Below are 17,903 nucleotides of genomic sequence, written 5' to 3'. Positions count from 1 at the left end.
TGATGTTGACTTTACCTCCCTCAATGTTGCTTTAGTTATTCGTACCCTTGCCCCACTTTATGTTTCTCTTGCAGCCTTCAGTTACTTTGGGCCAAAATGCTTTGGGCATCAACAGCCTCTTCAGCTTGCTGCTTCTAACCGTCTATCTGCCACTATCTGCTGCTACACTGCATTGTTATTTTTGATTCAAACAATATAAATACTGGCCTACGAAAGTGTTTCAGTATCAAATTCAATTCAACCATCTTCGTAAGAAGTTAAGCCAATCAACTTTTTTGTGTGATAATTCAAATTTCATATAAGTGAATATACAAAATGAAGGTACGAACTGCAGAAATATGCAAATTATACATACATGTATTAATTTAAAAAAGGATTCCGAAAAAAAAATAGTTTAGAAAAAAAACTGAAAAAAAAAAACATTGTGTGAGATAGCTTCAATTTTGTGCTGCTTGCCGTTGTTGTGAACGCTTCAAATGAATCTCAGAAAGAATTAAGAAATTTTAGTTTAACAAGTGCTTGTCTGATCATCAATAGTTCTGTGTACTAGCAAATATAATGAAACTGGTTCTAGTTACGAAAAGATACATGAAACTAGGCCGTATGTCCTATAGAGTTCAATGTGGTCCTATTAAATCTTTCCAGAGATGGTCGGGCTAGTACCTACTTTAATGGTGCTTGTTACCGGAACGTACCGGATCTATATCCGGCAAAGGACAATCAGTATCAAAAACTTCGGAGAGTGTCCTTATGGCTACAACAATAACAAAAGACACAAATTATGAAAATGGTCCATATAGGCCCACTTGCAGAATGGCGAACTATATTTCTAACTCAGAGTTATCCTGACATCAGGGGCTAAACTCATACAACATACTCTGAAAGTGGACTTCATGGGATTAAAATAAAAAAAAATTCCCTCATTCACCACGATTACTTGGCGCCTTACCGCCTGACGCCATCTGGGAGCGCAAACGTATAAAATGTTTGCCTATGTCTCTCCCAACTAGGTCGAGGTATCTCCATTATATATCCTGAGTTGAAGGAACTTTATTCATTCAAATAATATAAGCTTGCCAGCTAAGCCTTTAAGCTTTTCTTTGTTTGCACTTTTTGCAAATCTGCGTTATGCTCATACAGCTGCTTATTTAACTTCCGTCGATCACGCCGTGGTTAACGCAGAAACGACCATAAATAAATCTTACAGACAAATTTTACCCGCAATACTATTTTTGTTTTAAAGATGAAGATACAACCAGTTGGTTTTGGGTACTGTTATCGGTTCTGGTGGCCCTTTGCCTGATACTGATGCAGTACTTTCCGGTAACTAGTACCTCTAAGGTACTAGCTCGACCATCTCCTGAATAATAATCTAACTTCTCTCGACTCTACTAAAGAATTTTTTAAAAATAAAATAATATAATAAATAAATTTTAATATTAAAAGAAAAAAATTGTGTATTAAAAAAAATAATAATAAATATCTTTAAAAATATACCTAATTTTATGAATTTGTAAATTTGTATATTTCGTAAAAAAATTGTTTGCGAAAGATCAGCCAGTTATTATTTTATAAATTTCAAAATAAAATAAAAGCAAAAAAAAATTAAAAGTTTTATATATAATAAAGTTGAAAATAATAATAAAATGAATTGTAAAAAAAAGCATTAAAAAAGAATTTAAAAAAGTGAAAAAATTTTATGAATTTTTAAGTCTTGTAAAAACGATTTCCAATTTTAAAAAGATAAAAACTAAATGTTAAAATTTTTCTTAAAATTAGAAAAAATTTTAGTGCTCAAATTTTAAAGTAGAAAAAACAAGAAATGTATAAAAAAGTTAAATATTTAATGGAGTTGAAAATAAATATCAGGAAAAATTTAGTAAAACAAGATATATAATAAAAAACTAAATAAATTTTATAAATTTGTAAGTTTATAAATTTTGTAAAATTTTGTTTATTAAATTAAAAAATTTTAAATGAAAATCCTTTTAAAAAATAGAAAAAAATAGTATTTAATAAATTTAAAAAAGTACCAAAAACAAAAGAATTAAATAACTTTTAAATAAAGCTACATATTAAAATAGTTTATATACTCATTGGAATTAAAAATTTACAAATTTTATTAAACAATTATTTATGAATTTAATAAGGGCTTAATTATATTCATATTAAATTAATAAAAACATATTTTATAATAATAAAGTTCAATAAAAAATAAATTACCAATTATAAGAATCTGTTCAATTATTAAAGTTAGTAGTCAAAAAATTTTATAAAATAATTTTGTTGTAAATAAATTTATATAAGTTTGTAAAATAAATTACAAATTTTTTAAAAAATATTTTTTTGTGCCTAAAATAAAATTTAATTATGCATTTTTTAAGAATCAATAAAATAAAAAATTTACAAAGTGAACAGTTTAAAACTATATTAAAAATTTTGTTTGTAAATTAAAAGAAAATAATGATTACCTTAAAAGGTCAATAAAAAAAGAATAGAAGTAAAACAAAAAAATTGCAAAAAAATTACATGACGTTTTAAATAAAGTTGAATAACTCTTGACATCCTGAAAAAACTTTACGTCTATACATATAATAAAATTTTAATAAGTCGCTGCCTGCACATTGGAGATATTGCGGAAAAATTGATAGGTGGGGTCCTCATTGAACCCTCTGATTCCAAATCAGGAGTTTTAAAAATTTTCGTCTGTCTGTCCGTTTCTATGTTTGTAGGCGCATCACTCAGAAATCACTGCATAGAATTGAGTGCAATTTTCACTGTTGCTTTAGCCGGAGTCTAATTCTAAATCTAGGTAAAGAAGATAGCGTGAACTTTTTTTCAATAACGTAGCGACGTATACGGTGTATATCATAAGTAGGGCACATTTTCTAAATGTGCATTGTGAGTGAGATTTTTAAGAAGTTTTGCTTAAAATCCACCAAGGTTTAAATCCCTAGAAGAACTGGTTAGTAGCTCTACCAAATAATCAACGCAAGAATATTTCTTCAGTACAGCAACTTACGTATTTCTTCATTTTATTATGAACTTTCCAGCATTTCTTGGTTGTGTCATCGAGCTTTATCTACGCCCAAAAATTAACCAGCAGCTAGCATAATTTATAGTACTGCGGAAAAGGTTTATAGATAGATGGTAAACAGATTTGAAAATTTCTTCGTAGTTTGCAGTGTTGAATATATAAATGTTTTTAGGCAACCCAAAAATAAAAGTAAAGGTTCTTTATTTCAAAGTTCCGAGCATACAAGGGAGCGGGTGATAGCTAGATGAAAGCAATTTTATAAGTGTGTTATATGATTAAAATTAAAAATTAATAAATTTTAGAAAAAATATTTTTTCTATGAATTTGAAAAACAATTATATCATCATTAAAAAAAAACAAGTAAGGAAGGTTAAGTTCGGGTGTAACCGAACATTACATACTCAGTTGAGAGCTATGGTGACAAAAAATAAATGTAAGGCGCGATAACCTCCGAAGAGATCTAAGGCCGAGCTTCTCTTCCAATTTGCGTCGTGCTCCTCTTGATTTTTCCCTACAAATTGGCCGGACGGGACCTACATGTTTTATGCCGACTCCGAACGGCATCTGCAAGGCAGATGAGTTTTCACTGAGAGCTTTTCATGGCAGAAATACAATCGGAGCGCTTGCCAGACACTGCCGAGGGGCGACCCCGCTTAGAAAAATTTTCTTCTAATTGAAAAATCTTATTTCTAAAATTTTGATGTTGCTTTGCCCGGGAGTTGAACCCAGGGCATACGGTGTGATAGGCGGAGCACGCTACCATCACACCACGGTGGCCGCCGAGCTATGGTGACAACATAAGGGAAAATAACCATGTAGGAAAATGAACCGAGGGAAACCCTGGAATGTGTTTGTATGACATGTGTATCAAATGAAAGGCAATAAAGAGTATTTTATGTGGGAGTGGGCCATAGTTCTATAGGTGGACGCCATTTAGGGATATAGTCATAAAGGTGGATCAGGGTTGACTCTAGAATGCGTTTGTACGATATGGGTATCAAATGAAATGTATTAATGAGTATTTTAAAAGGGCGTGGACCTAAGTTCTATAGATGGACGCCTTTTCGAGATATCGCCGTAAAGATGGACCAGGGGTGACTCTAGAATGCGTTTGTACGATATGGGTATCAAATGAAAAAAAAAAAATAAAAGGAGTAATCCTTAGTTCCATAGGTGGACGCCGTTTCGAGATATCGCCATAAAGGTGGACCAGGGGTGACCCTAGAATTTGTTTGCACAATATGGGCATCAAACGAAAGGTGTTAATGAGTATTTTAAAAAGGAGTGGGCCCTAGTTCTATAGGTGGACGCCGTTTCGAGATATCGCCATAAAAGTGGGCCAGGGGTGACTCTAGAATTCGTTTGTGTAATATGGGTATCAAACGAAAGGAGTTAATGAGTATTTTAAGAGGGAGTGGGCCTTAGTTCTATAGGTGGATGCATTTTCGAGGTATCGCAATAAAGGTGGACCAGGGGTGACTCTAGACTTTGTTTGTACGATATGGGTATCAAATGAAAGGTGTTAATGAGTATTTTTAAAAGGGAGTGGGCCTTCGTTTTATAGGTGTTCGCCTTTTCGAGATATCGCCATAAAGGTGGACCAGGGGTGACTCTAGAATTCGTTTGTGCAATATGGGTATCAAACGAAAGGAGTTAATGAGTATTTTAAGAGGGAGTGGGCCTTTCTGGACCAGGGGTGACTCTAGACTTTGTTTGTACGATATGGGTATCAAATGAAAATGAGTATTTTTAAAAGGGAGTGGGCCTTCGTTCTATAGGTGTTCGCCTTTTCGAAATATCGCCATAAAGTTGGACCAGGGGTGACTCTAGAATGCGTTTGTACGATATGGGTATCAAATTAAAGGTATTAATGAGAGTTTTAAAAGGGAGTGGTGGTAGTTGTATATGTGAAGGCGTTTTCCAGATATCGACCAATTTGTGGACCAGGGTGACCCAGAACATCATCTGTTGGATACCGCTAATTTATTTATATATGTAATACCTGCCAAGATTTTAAGGGTTTTTTATTTCGCCCTGTAGAACTTTTTCATTTTCTTCTACATAATATGGTAGGTGTCAAAACCATTTTATAAAGTTTTTTCTAAAGTTATATTTCGCGTCAATAAAATAAACCATATTTCATCCCTTTTTTCGTATTTGGTATAGAATTATGGCATTTTTTTCATTTTTCGTAATTTTCGATATCGAAAAAGTGGGCGTGGTCATAGTCGGATTTCGTTCATTTTTCATACCAAGATAAAGTGAGTTCAGATAAGTACGTGAACTGAGTTTAGTAAAGATATATCGATTTTTGCTCAAGTTATCGTGTTAACATCCATGCGGAAGGACAGACGGACGACTGAGTATAAAAACTGGGCGTGACATCAACAGTTGACGCCATAAGATCTATGCCCCTACCAAATTTCAAAAGGATTGGTTAATTTTTGTTCGACTTATGGCGTTAAAAGTATCCTAGACAAATTAAATGAAAAAGGGCGGAGCCACGCCCATTTTTAAATTTTCTTTTATTTTTGTATTTTGTTGCACCATATCATTACTGAAGTTGAATCTTGACATAATTTACTTATATATTGTAAAGATATTAAATTTTTTGTTAAAATTTTACTTAAAAAAAAAATTTTTTTAAAAGTGGGCGTGGTCCTTCTCCGATTTTGCTAATTTTTATCAAGCGTACATATAGTAATAAGAGTAACGTTCCTGCCAAATTTCATCACGATATCTTCAACGACTGCCAAATTACAGCTTGCAAAATTTTAAATTACCTTCTTTTAAAAGTGGGCGGTGCCACCCCCATTGTCCAAAATTTTACTAATTTTCTATTTTGCGTCATAAGTTCAACTTATCTACCAAGTTTCGTCGCTTTATCGGTCTTTTGTAATGAATTATCGCACTTTTTCGGTTTTTCGAAATTTTCGATATCGAAAAAGTGGGCGTGGTTATAGTCCGATATCGTTCATTTTAAATAGCGATCTGAGATGAGTGCTCAGGAACCTACATACCAAATTTCATCAAGATACCTCAAAATTTACTCAAGTTATCGTGTTAACGGACGGACGGACGGACGGACGGACATGGCTCAATCAAATTTTTTTTCGATCCTGATTATTTTGATATATGGAAGTCTATATCTATCTCGATTCCTTTATATATGTACAACCAACCGTTATCCAATCAAACTTAATATACTCTGTGAGCTCTGCTCAACTGAGTATAAAAAAAAACTATGACAAATTCTGATTCTGGTTCCACAAAACGTACTTCGTTCTTTATAAAGCGTTTGCTACGTCATTGCACACGATAATTAGAAAAGACTTAAGAAACGAACCCGCATATCAACTACAACGAAAGACTTAAGGAACGAACTTGGATAGTATTTAGGCACAACACTTGAACAAGTAGAAAGCAGTAGTGAAAAAATCATGAGCAATAAGGCATAAAAAGTATCTTTTGAGTCACACTTCATACTCACATAAATATACATAAAACTTCTTATTGACTCTTAATCGGACGTGTGCAAATAAAAGGAAGCGCTAACTGCTATATAAAGAAACTATACAATTTCCTTTTTATATTTCCTAAATAATTTAATTTTCATAGATAAACTGCATTCGATCACAAAAAATTACATAATTACAGCTCTTATTGCCAGCTCAAAGCAAATACATCAATAAAAAGTTAATAAACTGAAAATTTTAGTTTCGTTCATAAATTGACTATTGTTCAATAAATCACTCTAAATTTCATTATTTTAAATCAAATGTGTAAGTTCAACTTTTTTATTTAGTCATATTTCTTATTATGTTGATGATTTGCCACACTTATCTGCACCCCATTTGCAGCACGAGACATGCATGGCGCTAAATTTGACATGTAATTCATTTTGAGGCGTTAAAAAAAGCTTAATCTTTTTTCATAGCTCATTTCACAGTGAACGGCAGTAATAAAGTAATAATATACATATATTTTTTTAATATTTATTTTCCTACTTTATGGATTATTAATTGCATTTATATTGCTTTTATATTTTTTTGTTTGTATGTAATGTGGTTTTCATGCTGAAATTAAAAATTTGTGCATGCAGATGACATGTTGGAGAAATGTGAAACGAAAGACTTAAGCAGCGAACTTTTTAAAAGTAAATTTTATTTGAAACTGTTTGTAAAGTGTTTGAGTACTTTTATTTGAAACCCTCTTTTATATGATTGAAAACCTTACGAAAAAATTTCTATATGTAAATAAAAAGTAAATTACCTCCGACCGCAAATATTCTACCGGAAATTCTGTTTAGCTGGAAATAAAAGGACTAATAGAACAATCCAAGCGAACAAAGTTCCTTGGAACCACTTCCTTAATTCTAAAGATCCATTCCGCTGATATGAATGTCTTATCCAACCTGTTTTGTTGGAGCAAGGACAAATTAATCATTAGCTTTACCGGCTGTGTACCGTCTGACCCATATTTTTTGGTAAAGAAAGTACTTTTGCGTCTTCCGGAGGGCAGGCCTATTGATAATCAGCCAATAGCTCTTTAACATGCTGCAAGATATGTATTTCCATTAAGTGTGGGGCTAAGACAAGAAGACGTATACAAAGTATCACCAGCCCAGAAAGAAATTAGAGTAAGCCGATGTCGGAGTGTTGAATATACTACACAAAATTATATTGTTGAGCGTAGGAAAAGCCTTTGGAGCGCTTGCCAGCGCAATTTAGAGCTTCCTCTTTATCTGTCAAAGGACCATCAACATCGATAAAACTCCTCAAAACCTACGGGGAGTCTCTTTGCTGCTATAAGTAAAAAAAAGGAGAACCAGAGTTTTCAGCATTATGCTGAACGTCTGTTAGAGGTTCTTTTATTATTCGCCGAGATCACCGACTGCATGGCCTTTCTTTGCATATAACAGCTTTTTACACTAATGAGAGCTGTACTGAAAGGATCCTGTAACAGTCTTTAAATGATTTTGAAATAGTCTTAAAATGATCTAGAAGATGTCCCAAGATGTTACCTAAAATAATCTCGAAGTGATCCTGAAATTGTTCGAAATAAGTTCCGAAACGGTCTCGAAATGATGCCTTTAATAATATCGTAGTAATCCTGTAACAATCCTTCAATGATTTCAAAATAGTATCCTAATGATACGAAAAAATCCCGAAGTCATCGTGAAATGGTTCCAAATTGAAAACGAAATATTCTCAAAATTATACCAAATCTATTCCCTAAAATTATCCCGTAGCAGCTCAAAAACTAACTCGAAATATTCTATAAATGATTTAGATGTTGTCTCAGAGTATTACCGAAAATAAAATAATCTCGAAGTGATCACGAAATTGTTCCAAATCAGTACCGATCATTTCCACACTATGATTTTCAAAATAAACCCGATGCGATATCGTAGCAGTCTTAAAATTGTTTCGAAATAGTTTTGAAATTATCCAGCAGTTGTTCCAAAATGCACTTACAAGTGTTCGGAAGTGATTACGAAATTGTTCCAAAATGTTCCTGAATAAGTTTCCAAATGATGCTTAAAGTAATACTAAAGTGTCCCTAAAGGCAACTCCAAAAACAATGCTCACGAAATAGTTCCAAAATGGTCAAGAATATGCGAAACAATTGCATCCCCGTCAAAACTTGATTGGAATTCATCAATCCATTACGCATGGACAAAGGTGGCACTTAGCTACACATGCTGTTATTCACGAAGCCTAAGTTTTAAGCATGTGACGTCTTAAGTCTTTTCTGCTTAGAGATATGACAAATTTTTGAAACTACCATCATAGTATGATCTTTGAAATTGTGTAGCCTTGCACTTCTGTCCACGCATTTGCTACTCGATGGATCATATGAAAGTCCTGTCTTCTTTTTATTTCTTCCAAACGGATTGTGGTGTCTACCATTGATTATTCGAGTGCTGCACCCTCTTTTGCACACTCATCAAGCTTTGAGTTACTCTCTAAATCTTTATGACCAGGCACCCTGTATGGATGTATGCTCTACCCTGAGCAAAGTCCTTTCAGTGCTTCTTTGCGTTCTAGGACACTTCTTGATGAGAAACTGTAAGAGTTTATTGCCTTGATCGCCTCCTAACAATCAATATATATATAGCGCCTGTTCGCCTGAATTTTCGCTGCTTCCATCAATACTACAAGTTTCGCCTGAAAGCCTCTGCAGTAATCTGGCAGCCTGTAGGATCGTCTTATTTCTGGATCGATACAGTAAACAGCAGAGCCGATCCCTCTCATTGACTTGGAACCATTAATAGTTGCCATCAAGTTCTCTTAACCTTTGCCTCTATTCTGTCGAAGTACCAAAAATTGTTCAATAAACCTACAACAATAACAAAAAATTATCTCCTTAACACTCACTTAACTGCATTTATTATATTAACATAAAATAATGCACAGCAGAGGAATGACCGAAAAAATTATTATTAAATATGTGCTGCTCTTCCGTCACATCCAACTGTGCTTATGTAACTTTTCGGCAAAAATAATTGCAAATACGTGGTGGCTGATGGTCATCAAAATGATTTATATGGCAGTTAAGCAAACATTTTCTGTGACTGCAACCAACTTTCAATTTAGAATCACAACAAAATGCCGAATGGCAAGCAGATGTCATCAGCTACTGAGTATGTGGCAAGCAAGACCTTGTTGCACTTATTAGAATGTTACACGTTCACCGCATGCACATGAATGAAAAATTAAAAAAATAAATTTTTTTGGAAATCTTTAACGTTGAAATTTGTGTTGTATACAGTATTTCTTTATAGTTAACATTTATTTTTTTAATTTTTTTTTTATAATTTTTGACGACATTGGCAAATGCTAATTAAAAATACATTTTTTTGCATCTAATAAACTACAAAGTTAAGCGAATTACAAGAAGCAGCCGATTTTTATGCAAATTATGATATCAAATTGGGCTAAGAATCTTCTTATTACAATTTTAGAATAATATAGGGTTTATTTTGAGGCTATTTGCGGTTCACGGTTTTCTCCTGCTAGTTTTTGGTCGTTTTCGGGCTATTTTTGCTTCACTAAGGGACTGTTTGGAATAATTTTTAGACCATTTCAATATAATTTTCGGGCTGTTTTTCCAACATATGGGGGCTATTTCGGGATCATTTCGGGACTACTTCGGGATGATTTACGGGATAAAGGCGGTACTATTTGTGTCAGTTCAGGGCTATATTTGTAATCGTTTCGTAACTTTTTCCAAAATGCTTCAGGTTTATTTCGAGATTCTTTCATGATTGTCCTTAGAACCGTTTTGGAACTTTTACTTGATTACTTTGATACTATTAAGGGACTGTTTCGAAATTGTTAAACGCTCTTTTATTGGGCTATTTCAAGGTTTGCTGGACATTTTCGGAGCTGTTTTGGTATTGTGGGACTGTTTCTTGGTTATTTTGGTAAAAACTTTGCTGAGACCATTTTGTAACTATTACATGCGTACAGTTTCGAGATTATTTTCAATATTATTTCAGGACTATTTGGGATCAATTCGGGAATGTTTTTCGAGATATTTGGGGCTGATCGTGAATCATATCGAAAGGATTGTTACGGGATATTTTTTAACTTTCGACGAATAGTTTCAAGGTTGTTTTCACAATCATTTCAAGATCACTCCGTGATCATTTGAGTATTGAGCCACACCGTAATGAAAAAAATAATCCTTTATTTTATGAAACATTGTGGGACTGTGATATGACTCTGTACCAGATGAACTTAAGCTATAAATTGTTCGTCACAATTGCATGTGACGCCACTCATCCTCAGACAATCCCCAAATGCAGCACAATTATACTCAAGATTTTAATAGCCGCTTAGCTTCTCGAGTAGATGTTAAATTCTTAAACTTTATTTGAATTGGATGAATCCAAACAACCGCATATTAACCGCGTCAACTTCCGCTTAGATTTCGCTGCTAGCTTACACTCTCGGCTTACATCGTGCTTCTCAAAAAAAGTTTCCACAAATACCTCCGTGGCCCCTACGCTTTTCACCCCATTCGTGAGCCAGCTAGTTTATTGCCCAAGATGATCCCTACTCCCTGTTCCCTCTCAAGGGGATGGCTAAGATCAGGTTTGCATATGGGCATACAGTAGCCCCTAAATTTTGGGGCAGAGTCAAAGATCAAAAGATTGGAACAATCAAGATGCCCGGTCAACAGCCCCACTCTAACCAACTTACCCCCAATATCCACCGGGTTGTATGCTCAGCATGACATTCATATACAGAGGAGGTATTGTTTTAGCAGATCGTTGTATTGACACTAAAATTTTGGATATGCCCGATGGGCCCATATCAGAAACTGCTTGACTGTCATCTCGTTAAGCTAGTATACCACCCTTCACTGAAGTACCCATCAACTTGAGATGCCGCCCTGCAACAATACAAGCCAAAGGACGCCTTCCTATCCCAATCCTCCATATTGGGTCGCAAACAATTTCCTATCCAAAAATTGTCCCTGCAAATGAAAAAGAAATATTTTACAGTATCATAAGTACCAACAACCCCCTATCGAGGGAGTTCTGAATGCGGGTATCTTATATGCCCTAGTAAAAAGAATCAGCAGCTCAACGACACAAACTCTTGCAATTAATTGAAGCTTTCCAATACCTGACTGCTTCTAGATCTAATAGCCGTGTCACTTCTTATAGCTCGAGTCTTAGCCTGGCATGCGCAGGACACGCGCACAGTACGTTTGCCAGAATTGACAAGATATCTACATGACTCAGCGCTCCAAGTCACCGTATCCGGATAGTGCCACAAAGCATCGTCCAGTATGTCTAAATGTTAACGACTTGCCAAAGTAGCGAATCCCTCTGTATTGGCGGAAACAAGGTTCTAAGTCCAACAGAAGCTCGCTACCACAACCCTGAATAAGGGGGATAGTAAACTTGCCTTTGGCATGTCTCTGCATATCTATCTCTCGATTGAGGCCCCACCTCACAGCAAGATTTTAAATGAGTTCGGCCAAAACTTTCTCGATTCCTGAGCCTACCAGAGCCCTTTCGATGGCACTACCCAATACACAATTAAACTATCCTTTGATGCCTATAAAAGCACCCAAGCAAATGCTTTGACAACAACGAAGTTTTCAACGTCTCTTTTGTCCCGCCTTATTGAAACTGCAAGTTTTCTTGGTCTTCCGTAAGAGGATGTTGCTGACAATGGTGGTGGTTGTACCTATTAGATGAAGAAGAAATGTTTTGCTCTCTGGGGTACATCTATTTTCTTCCCAATCGAGTGACCTTCCTGTAACCTATCATCTTGCACTTACAGATATATATCTCTCTAGATTCAGGCCCCACTACACTGGAAGGTTTTCAGTGAGTTCGAATAGAATAGTCTCGGTTCCTTAGCCAAATAGAGCCCTTTTGATGGCATTACTACCATTTGATGTGTCTAAAGGCACCCGAGCAAATGATTTGACATGAACCATGTTTTCAGAGGATGTTGATGACAATTTGTGAGTGGTCGCATCTATTAGATGAAGAAGGAATGTTTTGGTCTTCGATGTCTCTCTATTTACTTCCCAATTTAGTGGAGAGTTGTCTCCTGTGAAACAAAGTTAGCAATCATTTCATATTAATTAAAGATACAACCACATAAATTACGAAACAGACTAAAATGAGAATTGGAAGGGATACATTCAAACATGATTGTGTACCAACGCATTTCTGCATATTTTTTTACAAAATATGATCTCTTATCACATACAGCTTAGCCGCCAAAATCCGAAAACTAAAACAAATACTTTTTAATTACAAAATTTTAAAAAAATTCGCTCTTGTCATAGCGCTCAAATTACTTTGCGTTCGCCACAGCTAATAAATTTTACAGCTTACTTCCCTTTGGATCTCACAAACGCTTTCCACCTTTTGCGCTTCATGCACATTTTGTCGTATGACCCAATTGACAATATTTAAATTGTTTATTCTGCAACGCTGTGAACATTAGTTTAATTTTTAACACATTCTTAGCAACAAAAAAAAGAGACACAAATTTGTCTTAAAAAAAAAAAACGCTGTCAAAAAATTTTGCAATAATTCATTTCAGATGCGCCGTAACGACGTTGTGTTGTCATATCAAGCCGGCTTTGGCACAGCCAACGACAATGAATTTTGCATCACAGCTGCTACAGCAAACAAATTGCGACGCCTTGAATTAGAGACGCTCTGTAGCAGGTGATTGTGATGTTTGACGCTTGACTGCCACCCAACTCTATGCTCTAGCCGTATCACATTCTATTGTTTTTGATTTCTACATCTTACACATTTACAGCTTCTATATAAATGCTTCGGCTCCGTTCACCCTTCTCTTCAGCTGACTCATTAAACAAAACATTTATTTTTATCATTTGAAAGAAGTGTAACTGTCATCGTCATGCATAAAATGTTAATTTCCTTTAATTATGAGTTTCATACAAAAAAAAATTTTTTAATGCCACAAACGCTGCGCAAGCTCGCACAACGATTCTTTTAACCAACAATAACACCAGCAAGCAGCATCAGAAACATATACTCTTTCCCATCCTCCCTGCAATTACCAACCGCTATCTTTGCTCACTGTCATTTCGCACATTTTAAAACGAGCTTTACAAAGACGTTGACGACAGTTTGTTTGTTGTTGTTTTTGAGTGTCTTTGCGGCATCTTATCGCTGCTCATCTAACGGATTTACGAGATTGAATCTGACAACTTAATTGCCATTGTTTGCACTTGTTTGACAGCGTTCGCGTGTGGTAATTTGCATTTTGGAATTTTTTTTTTGTTTCAAATTTTTTTTTTTTTTTTAATTTTTTTTTAACCCGTTCAAATGAAAATGTTAATTATGTTTATGAAATTTTATGTAATACATTTAGTTAAATAATAAATATTTAATTAATGCACAATGGGTTATAAAAGTTAATTGAAAATTGTGCTCGTGTTGATTTGGGTGAGAGATAAGCAAGTGGGAGCGAGTAGCAAATTTAAATTGGATTTTTTAGTTTTTAGAAATATTTTCTCATGTAAGCTCAGAAGACATTACCAATTCATGAAAGTTCAAGTGACATTTAGTTGATGTTTGATAGCATTTGTTATTTAGTTTCGCCATCAGATAAAGTGTTCCTCAATGTTTTCAGCGCTAGTCAATGCATGACCCACATAAAAAAATATGTTTATATCAGCGTACAAACTTTGTCCTGACCGAAAACTGGTTTGCCTACACGTAAGCAGCAGTCCTCCCTTCCCCATTTACCCGTTATCCCATCTTTATTTTCGCTTAATATTTTTTGTTACTGTCTTTCCCTCCCACTCCCAAACCTATTCACGCTCTCACTTCCACTTACACTCCCAATAAATTTTCAGGTCCCACTAACGCAATTATTTTCACATCTACCCTTATTCCCTTTCCCACTTCCACTCCCACTATCCAACTCATTCCGCCTCGCACCTACACTCCCTCTCCGTAACTCTATCAATTTTCACACCATTACTCCCCACGTTATGCAGCATGAAACAACCGATTCTTATGGTTGCTACAGAGGCCCACTTGCCATTATTCTCCTTTTTCCCGAGGTTTTCGGAACTCGGTCTCATAACTTAAACAATCTAATCCAGTCCATACATTTTTTTTCTACCGATTATCCTCCATCTGCCCCAATTTTTTTCTGCTCTTTATTTTCTCTATAGCTTTAAACTTGCTTCTTTCATTTTACCTTTTTTCTTTTCCTTGTCCCTATCTTTAAACCTCTTTTCCGGTTTCCTTCGCTTTTTTAACTATCTTTTTCTACTGCCTCCTTTTAGTTTTTTCCTCTGCGTCGTCTTTCTCTTCATCTCGCTTCTGTGCTATTTATACTCCTTTCTTTTTCTCCTTGTCCCTTTCACTCCCCCTCCCTTTACCATTACATTACTCAATTCCTTTATTTTCGATTAGTATTGCACTCCTTCATCCTTTTTCTTTTCAATAACTATTCTCGTCCTCTTTTTCTTGCTTTCCATCTTCCATTCGCTTCCTTTGATTTTCCGGCTCCTTTCTTTCCAGCTCCCACACCCTTGCTCTGTTTGTCACTTTAGTTTCAAATTTCTTTTACTTTTACCCTCTCCTTTCACCAAGTTTCTTTCCCATCTCTTCCTCTTTTTTAGCACTCCACCTTCCTATCGTTTTAACTAACTTCGCACTCTCGCTTTCTCTATCCGGTTCCATCCATTTTACTGATGCTTCTTTGGCGCTTTCCCTTTGCCTCTTATTTCCTCTGGTTTTACCACTTCCTTTTCTTCTCCTGCTATCACTCCACTTCATCTCATCTCCATATCCCTCCTCATCTCTTAATCATCTCCATCATATAGAGAAATCGTTAACCAAGTTCTGTATATATACTTGATATAAATATTCACATTTTTTTCTGGAAGGGGCGTTCGCAACCAACTTACCCAAATTGGATACTTTTTTTGTTTTGGCTTGCGTTTTGTGGATAAAGAAACTGCTGTATATACTGTCCTGGATATTTTAAGCGTGACTGAAAGGCTCTCTGAGGAGGGAGACCTTTTCTCCTTTAAGAGGCTACCCATTTAAACCTATTTCCGGTGCATGGAACCGCAATTGCCATTACTTCGGGCGTTACGTGTCCAGTTAAAAATTGAGAAACGAAAGCAACGAGTGTGTTTTCTTGCGATCTGTCAAGCTACCGGCATTCTATTTAAAAATGCTTGCCCGCTTCCTCTAAAACTCTTCCTCTCACTCACTTCCTTCCGCTTCCAATTCCGTCTCAATCCATCAATGCAATGCGCTATAGCCTCCGAAGAGATTTTAGGCCGTGTTTCGTCTTCTGTTTTGGGTCGTGCTCCTTTTAATTGGCGAGACGGGACCCACGTGTTTTTACCCCGACTCCGAGCGGCATCTGCAAGGTATATGAGTTTTCACTAAGAAGCTTTCTATCTAATTTAATTATATGTTGGTTCACAAAAGTGTGTGAGTTTATTTTAGTTTTAACATTTACCATTATTTATTTCTTATAAGATTTTTAATTATTTCACATTTTTCTTCTTCATCTCTTTCACCCTTCCAGTGCTTTGCAACGATAGCTCTACTCGCCTGCGCTACGCTCGTGCACGCCGAACCACCAGTACCGCAAAATCAATACCTACCACCCAATCAAGGTGGTCAGCCCTCAAGCCAATATCTGCCACCCACTCAATCATACCAATCGCCATCCAGCAATTATTTGCCACCACAACGCGGTGGTGCACCTAGCAGCAGTTATGGTGCGCCCGCTGCCGGTGCGCCTAGCTCACAATATGGTGCGCCAAGCTCTCAATATGGTGCCCCAGCGTTAACTGGTGCCATATTTCCCAAACAACAAGGCGGTGGCGGACGTGGCGGTTATGGCGGTGGCAGCAGCAGCGGTGGTAATGGTGATTATGGTGGCAGCAGTAGCAGCGGTTATGGCGGTGAAGAACAATACGGACCAGCGAAATATGAATTCAAATATGATGTACAAGATTATGAGTCCGGCAATGATTTTGGACATATGGAACAACGTGATGGTGATTTAGCTGTGGGTCGTTATTATGTGCTCTTGCCTGATGGTCGTAAACAAATTGTCGATTATGAAGCTGATTCACATGGTTATCGTCCAACGATTCGTTATGAACAAGTCAATAATGGTTTGGGTGGTGGTGCTGGTGGACGTGGTGGTCAAGGTGGTGGACAATTTGCTGGTTATCAATAATATTTTTCTACTTGCAATATCATAAATGTATTACGTCAAATGAGTGTAAAAGTGTTTTAGCTACAAGATGTAGTTAAGTTTTGTGTTAAATAAGTACGCAGAAAGTAAGAAGTGAAGAGTGAGTTGTAGGCAGGAAAAATGGCTGAAGAGATGAAATTCTGTATTAGATAGCATTTTGTGGTAGCTTGCGCGGTCTAACGCCAAGTACTGCATTTATAAATATTTTTTATACTTAATTCGAGTTTTTTGTTATTTTAGCTACACTTTTTTAAATTTTTTTTAAGACGTTATTCTTCTTCTTTTTAGTTGAAGCTGAACAAGTTGAGATTAAAGCGTTTCATTTAATTTTTATGCTTTTTTGTTATGAAAGCGCTTCGAAAGCACGTCACTCATAGAGCTTTCACTTTAATCTCATTAGAATTTCTACTCGCTGCCATACTCACAGCTTCCACTCTATTTCGCGCTCAAACTCAAGTGAAGTACCGCTTTGTCTTACTAACTACAACACACACACACACCATCAAGCACGCTCCATCTTATCTCAGCACAGTACAGCAACTAAATCAATCAAATATATGCCCATCACTTGCCATTTGTTTCCGCCAACAAAAAAAAAACAAAAAATGAGAACGACAACGACTAATCTTTGAGGCGGAACTTATTTGTTATTGAGTATTTTGTTATTCGGGTTAAAGTAGCTGCTATCTTTTATATATATGTACTTAGCTAATAAGCATTTTCATTTTTTAGTATATTTCAACTAAAAACTTTGGACAATTCGCCACACAAAAGCATTTATATTGTATAAAATGTTCATATGCTCATATTCATAAATATTTACATACATACATCGATCATAGGCATGCATCCCCCTTGTGTTTATAATAAAAATCACTTCCTTATCATTTATTTGTTAATAATACTAATTAAATTAAATTGTAAAAAGAAAGCATTTTTAAGAATAAAACGACATCGCAATATGTAAAACTTATACTTATGTATATATAATATTATAAATTAATTGTTATTGTAATGCAACAATAATGTATAAATAAACAATGAAATAAATGTGTAGGCGAGAATAATTGTGCATGTCATAAAAATATCAATAAAAAGCATTTTTGTACAAA

At 35.5% G+C, this 17,903-nt stretch overlaps 1 protein-coding gene across 1 annotated transcript; it reads left to right on the top strand.

The window, feature by feature from the left end:
* Positions 1 to 235: 235 nt before the first annotated feature.
* Cpr56F (Cuticular protein 56F) lies at positions 236 to 17,903 on the top strand. Its single transcript, XM_067771203.1, has 2 exons — positions 236 to 321; positions 16,111 to 17,903. The coding sequence occupies exons 1-2, from the start codon at positions 316 to 318 to the stop codon at positions 16,771 to 16,773; spliced, it is 669 nt and encodes a 222-aa protein (XP_067627304.1). The 5' UTR covers positions 236 to 315; the 3' UTR covers positions 16,774 to 17,903.

This window comes from Eurosta solidaginis, chromosome 3 (genome assembly GCF_040869045.1).
Source record: "Eurosta solidaginis isolate ZX-2024a chromosome 3, ASM4086904v1, whole genome shotgun sequence".
In the NCBI taxonomy this organism is placed as follows: domain Eukaryota; kingdom Metazoa; phylum Arthropoda; class Insecta; order Diptera; family Tephritidae; genus Eurosta; species Eurosta solidaginis.
This window is presented reverse-complemented; position numbering and strand designations above follow the sequence as displayed.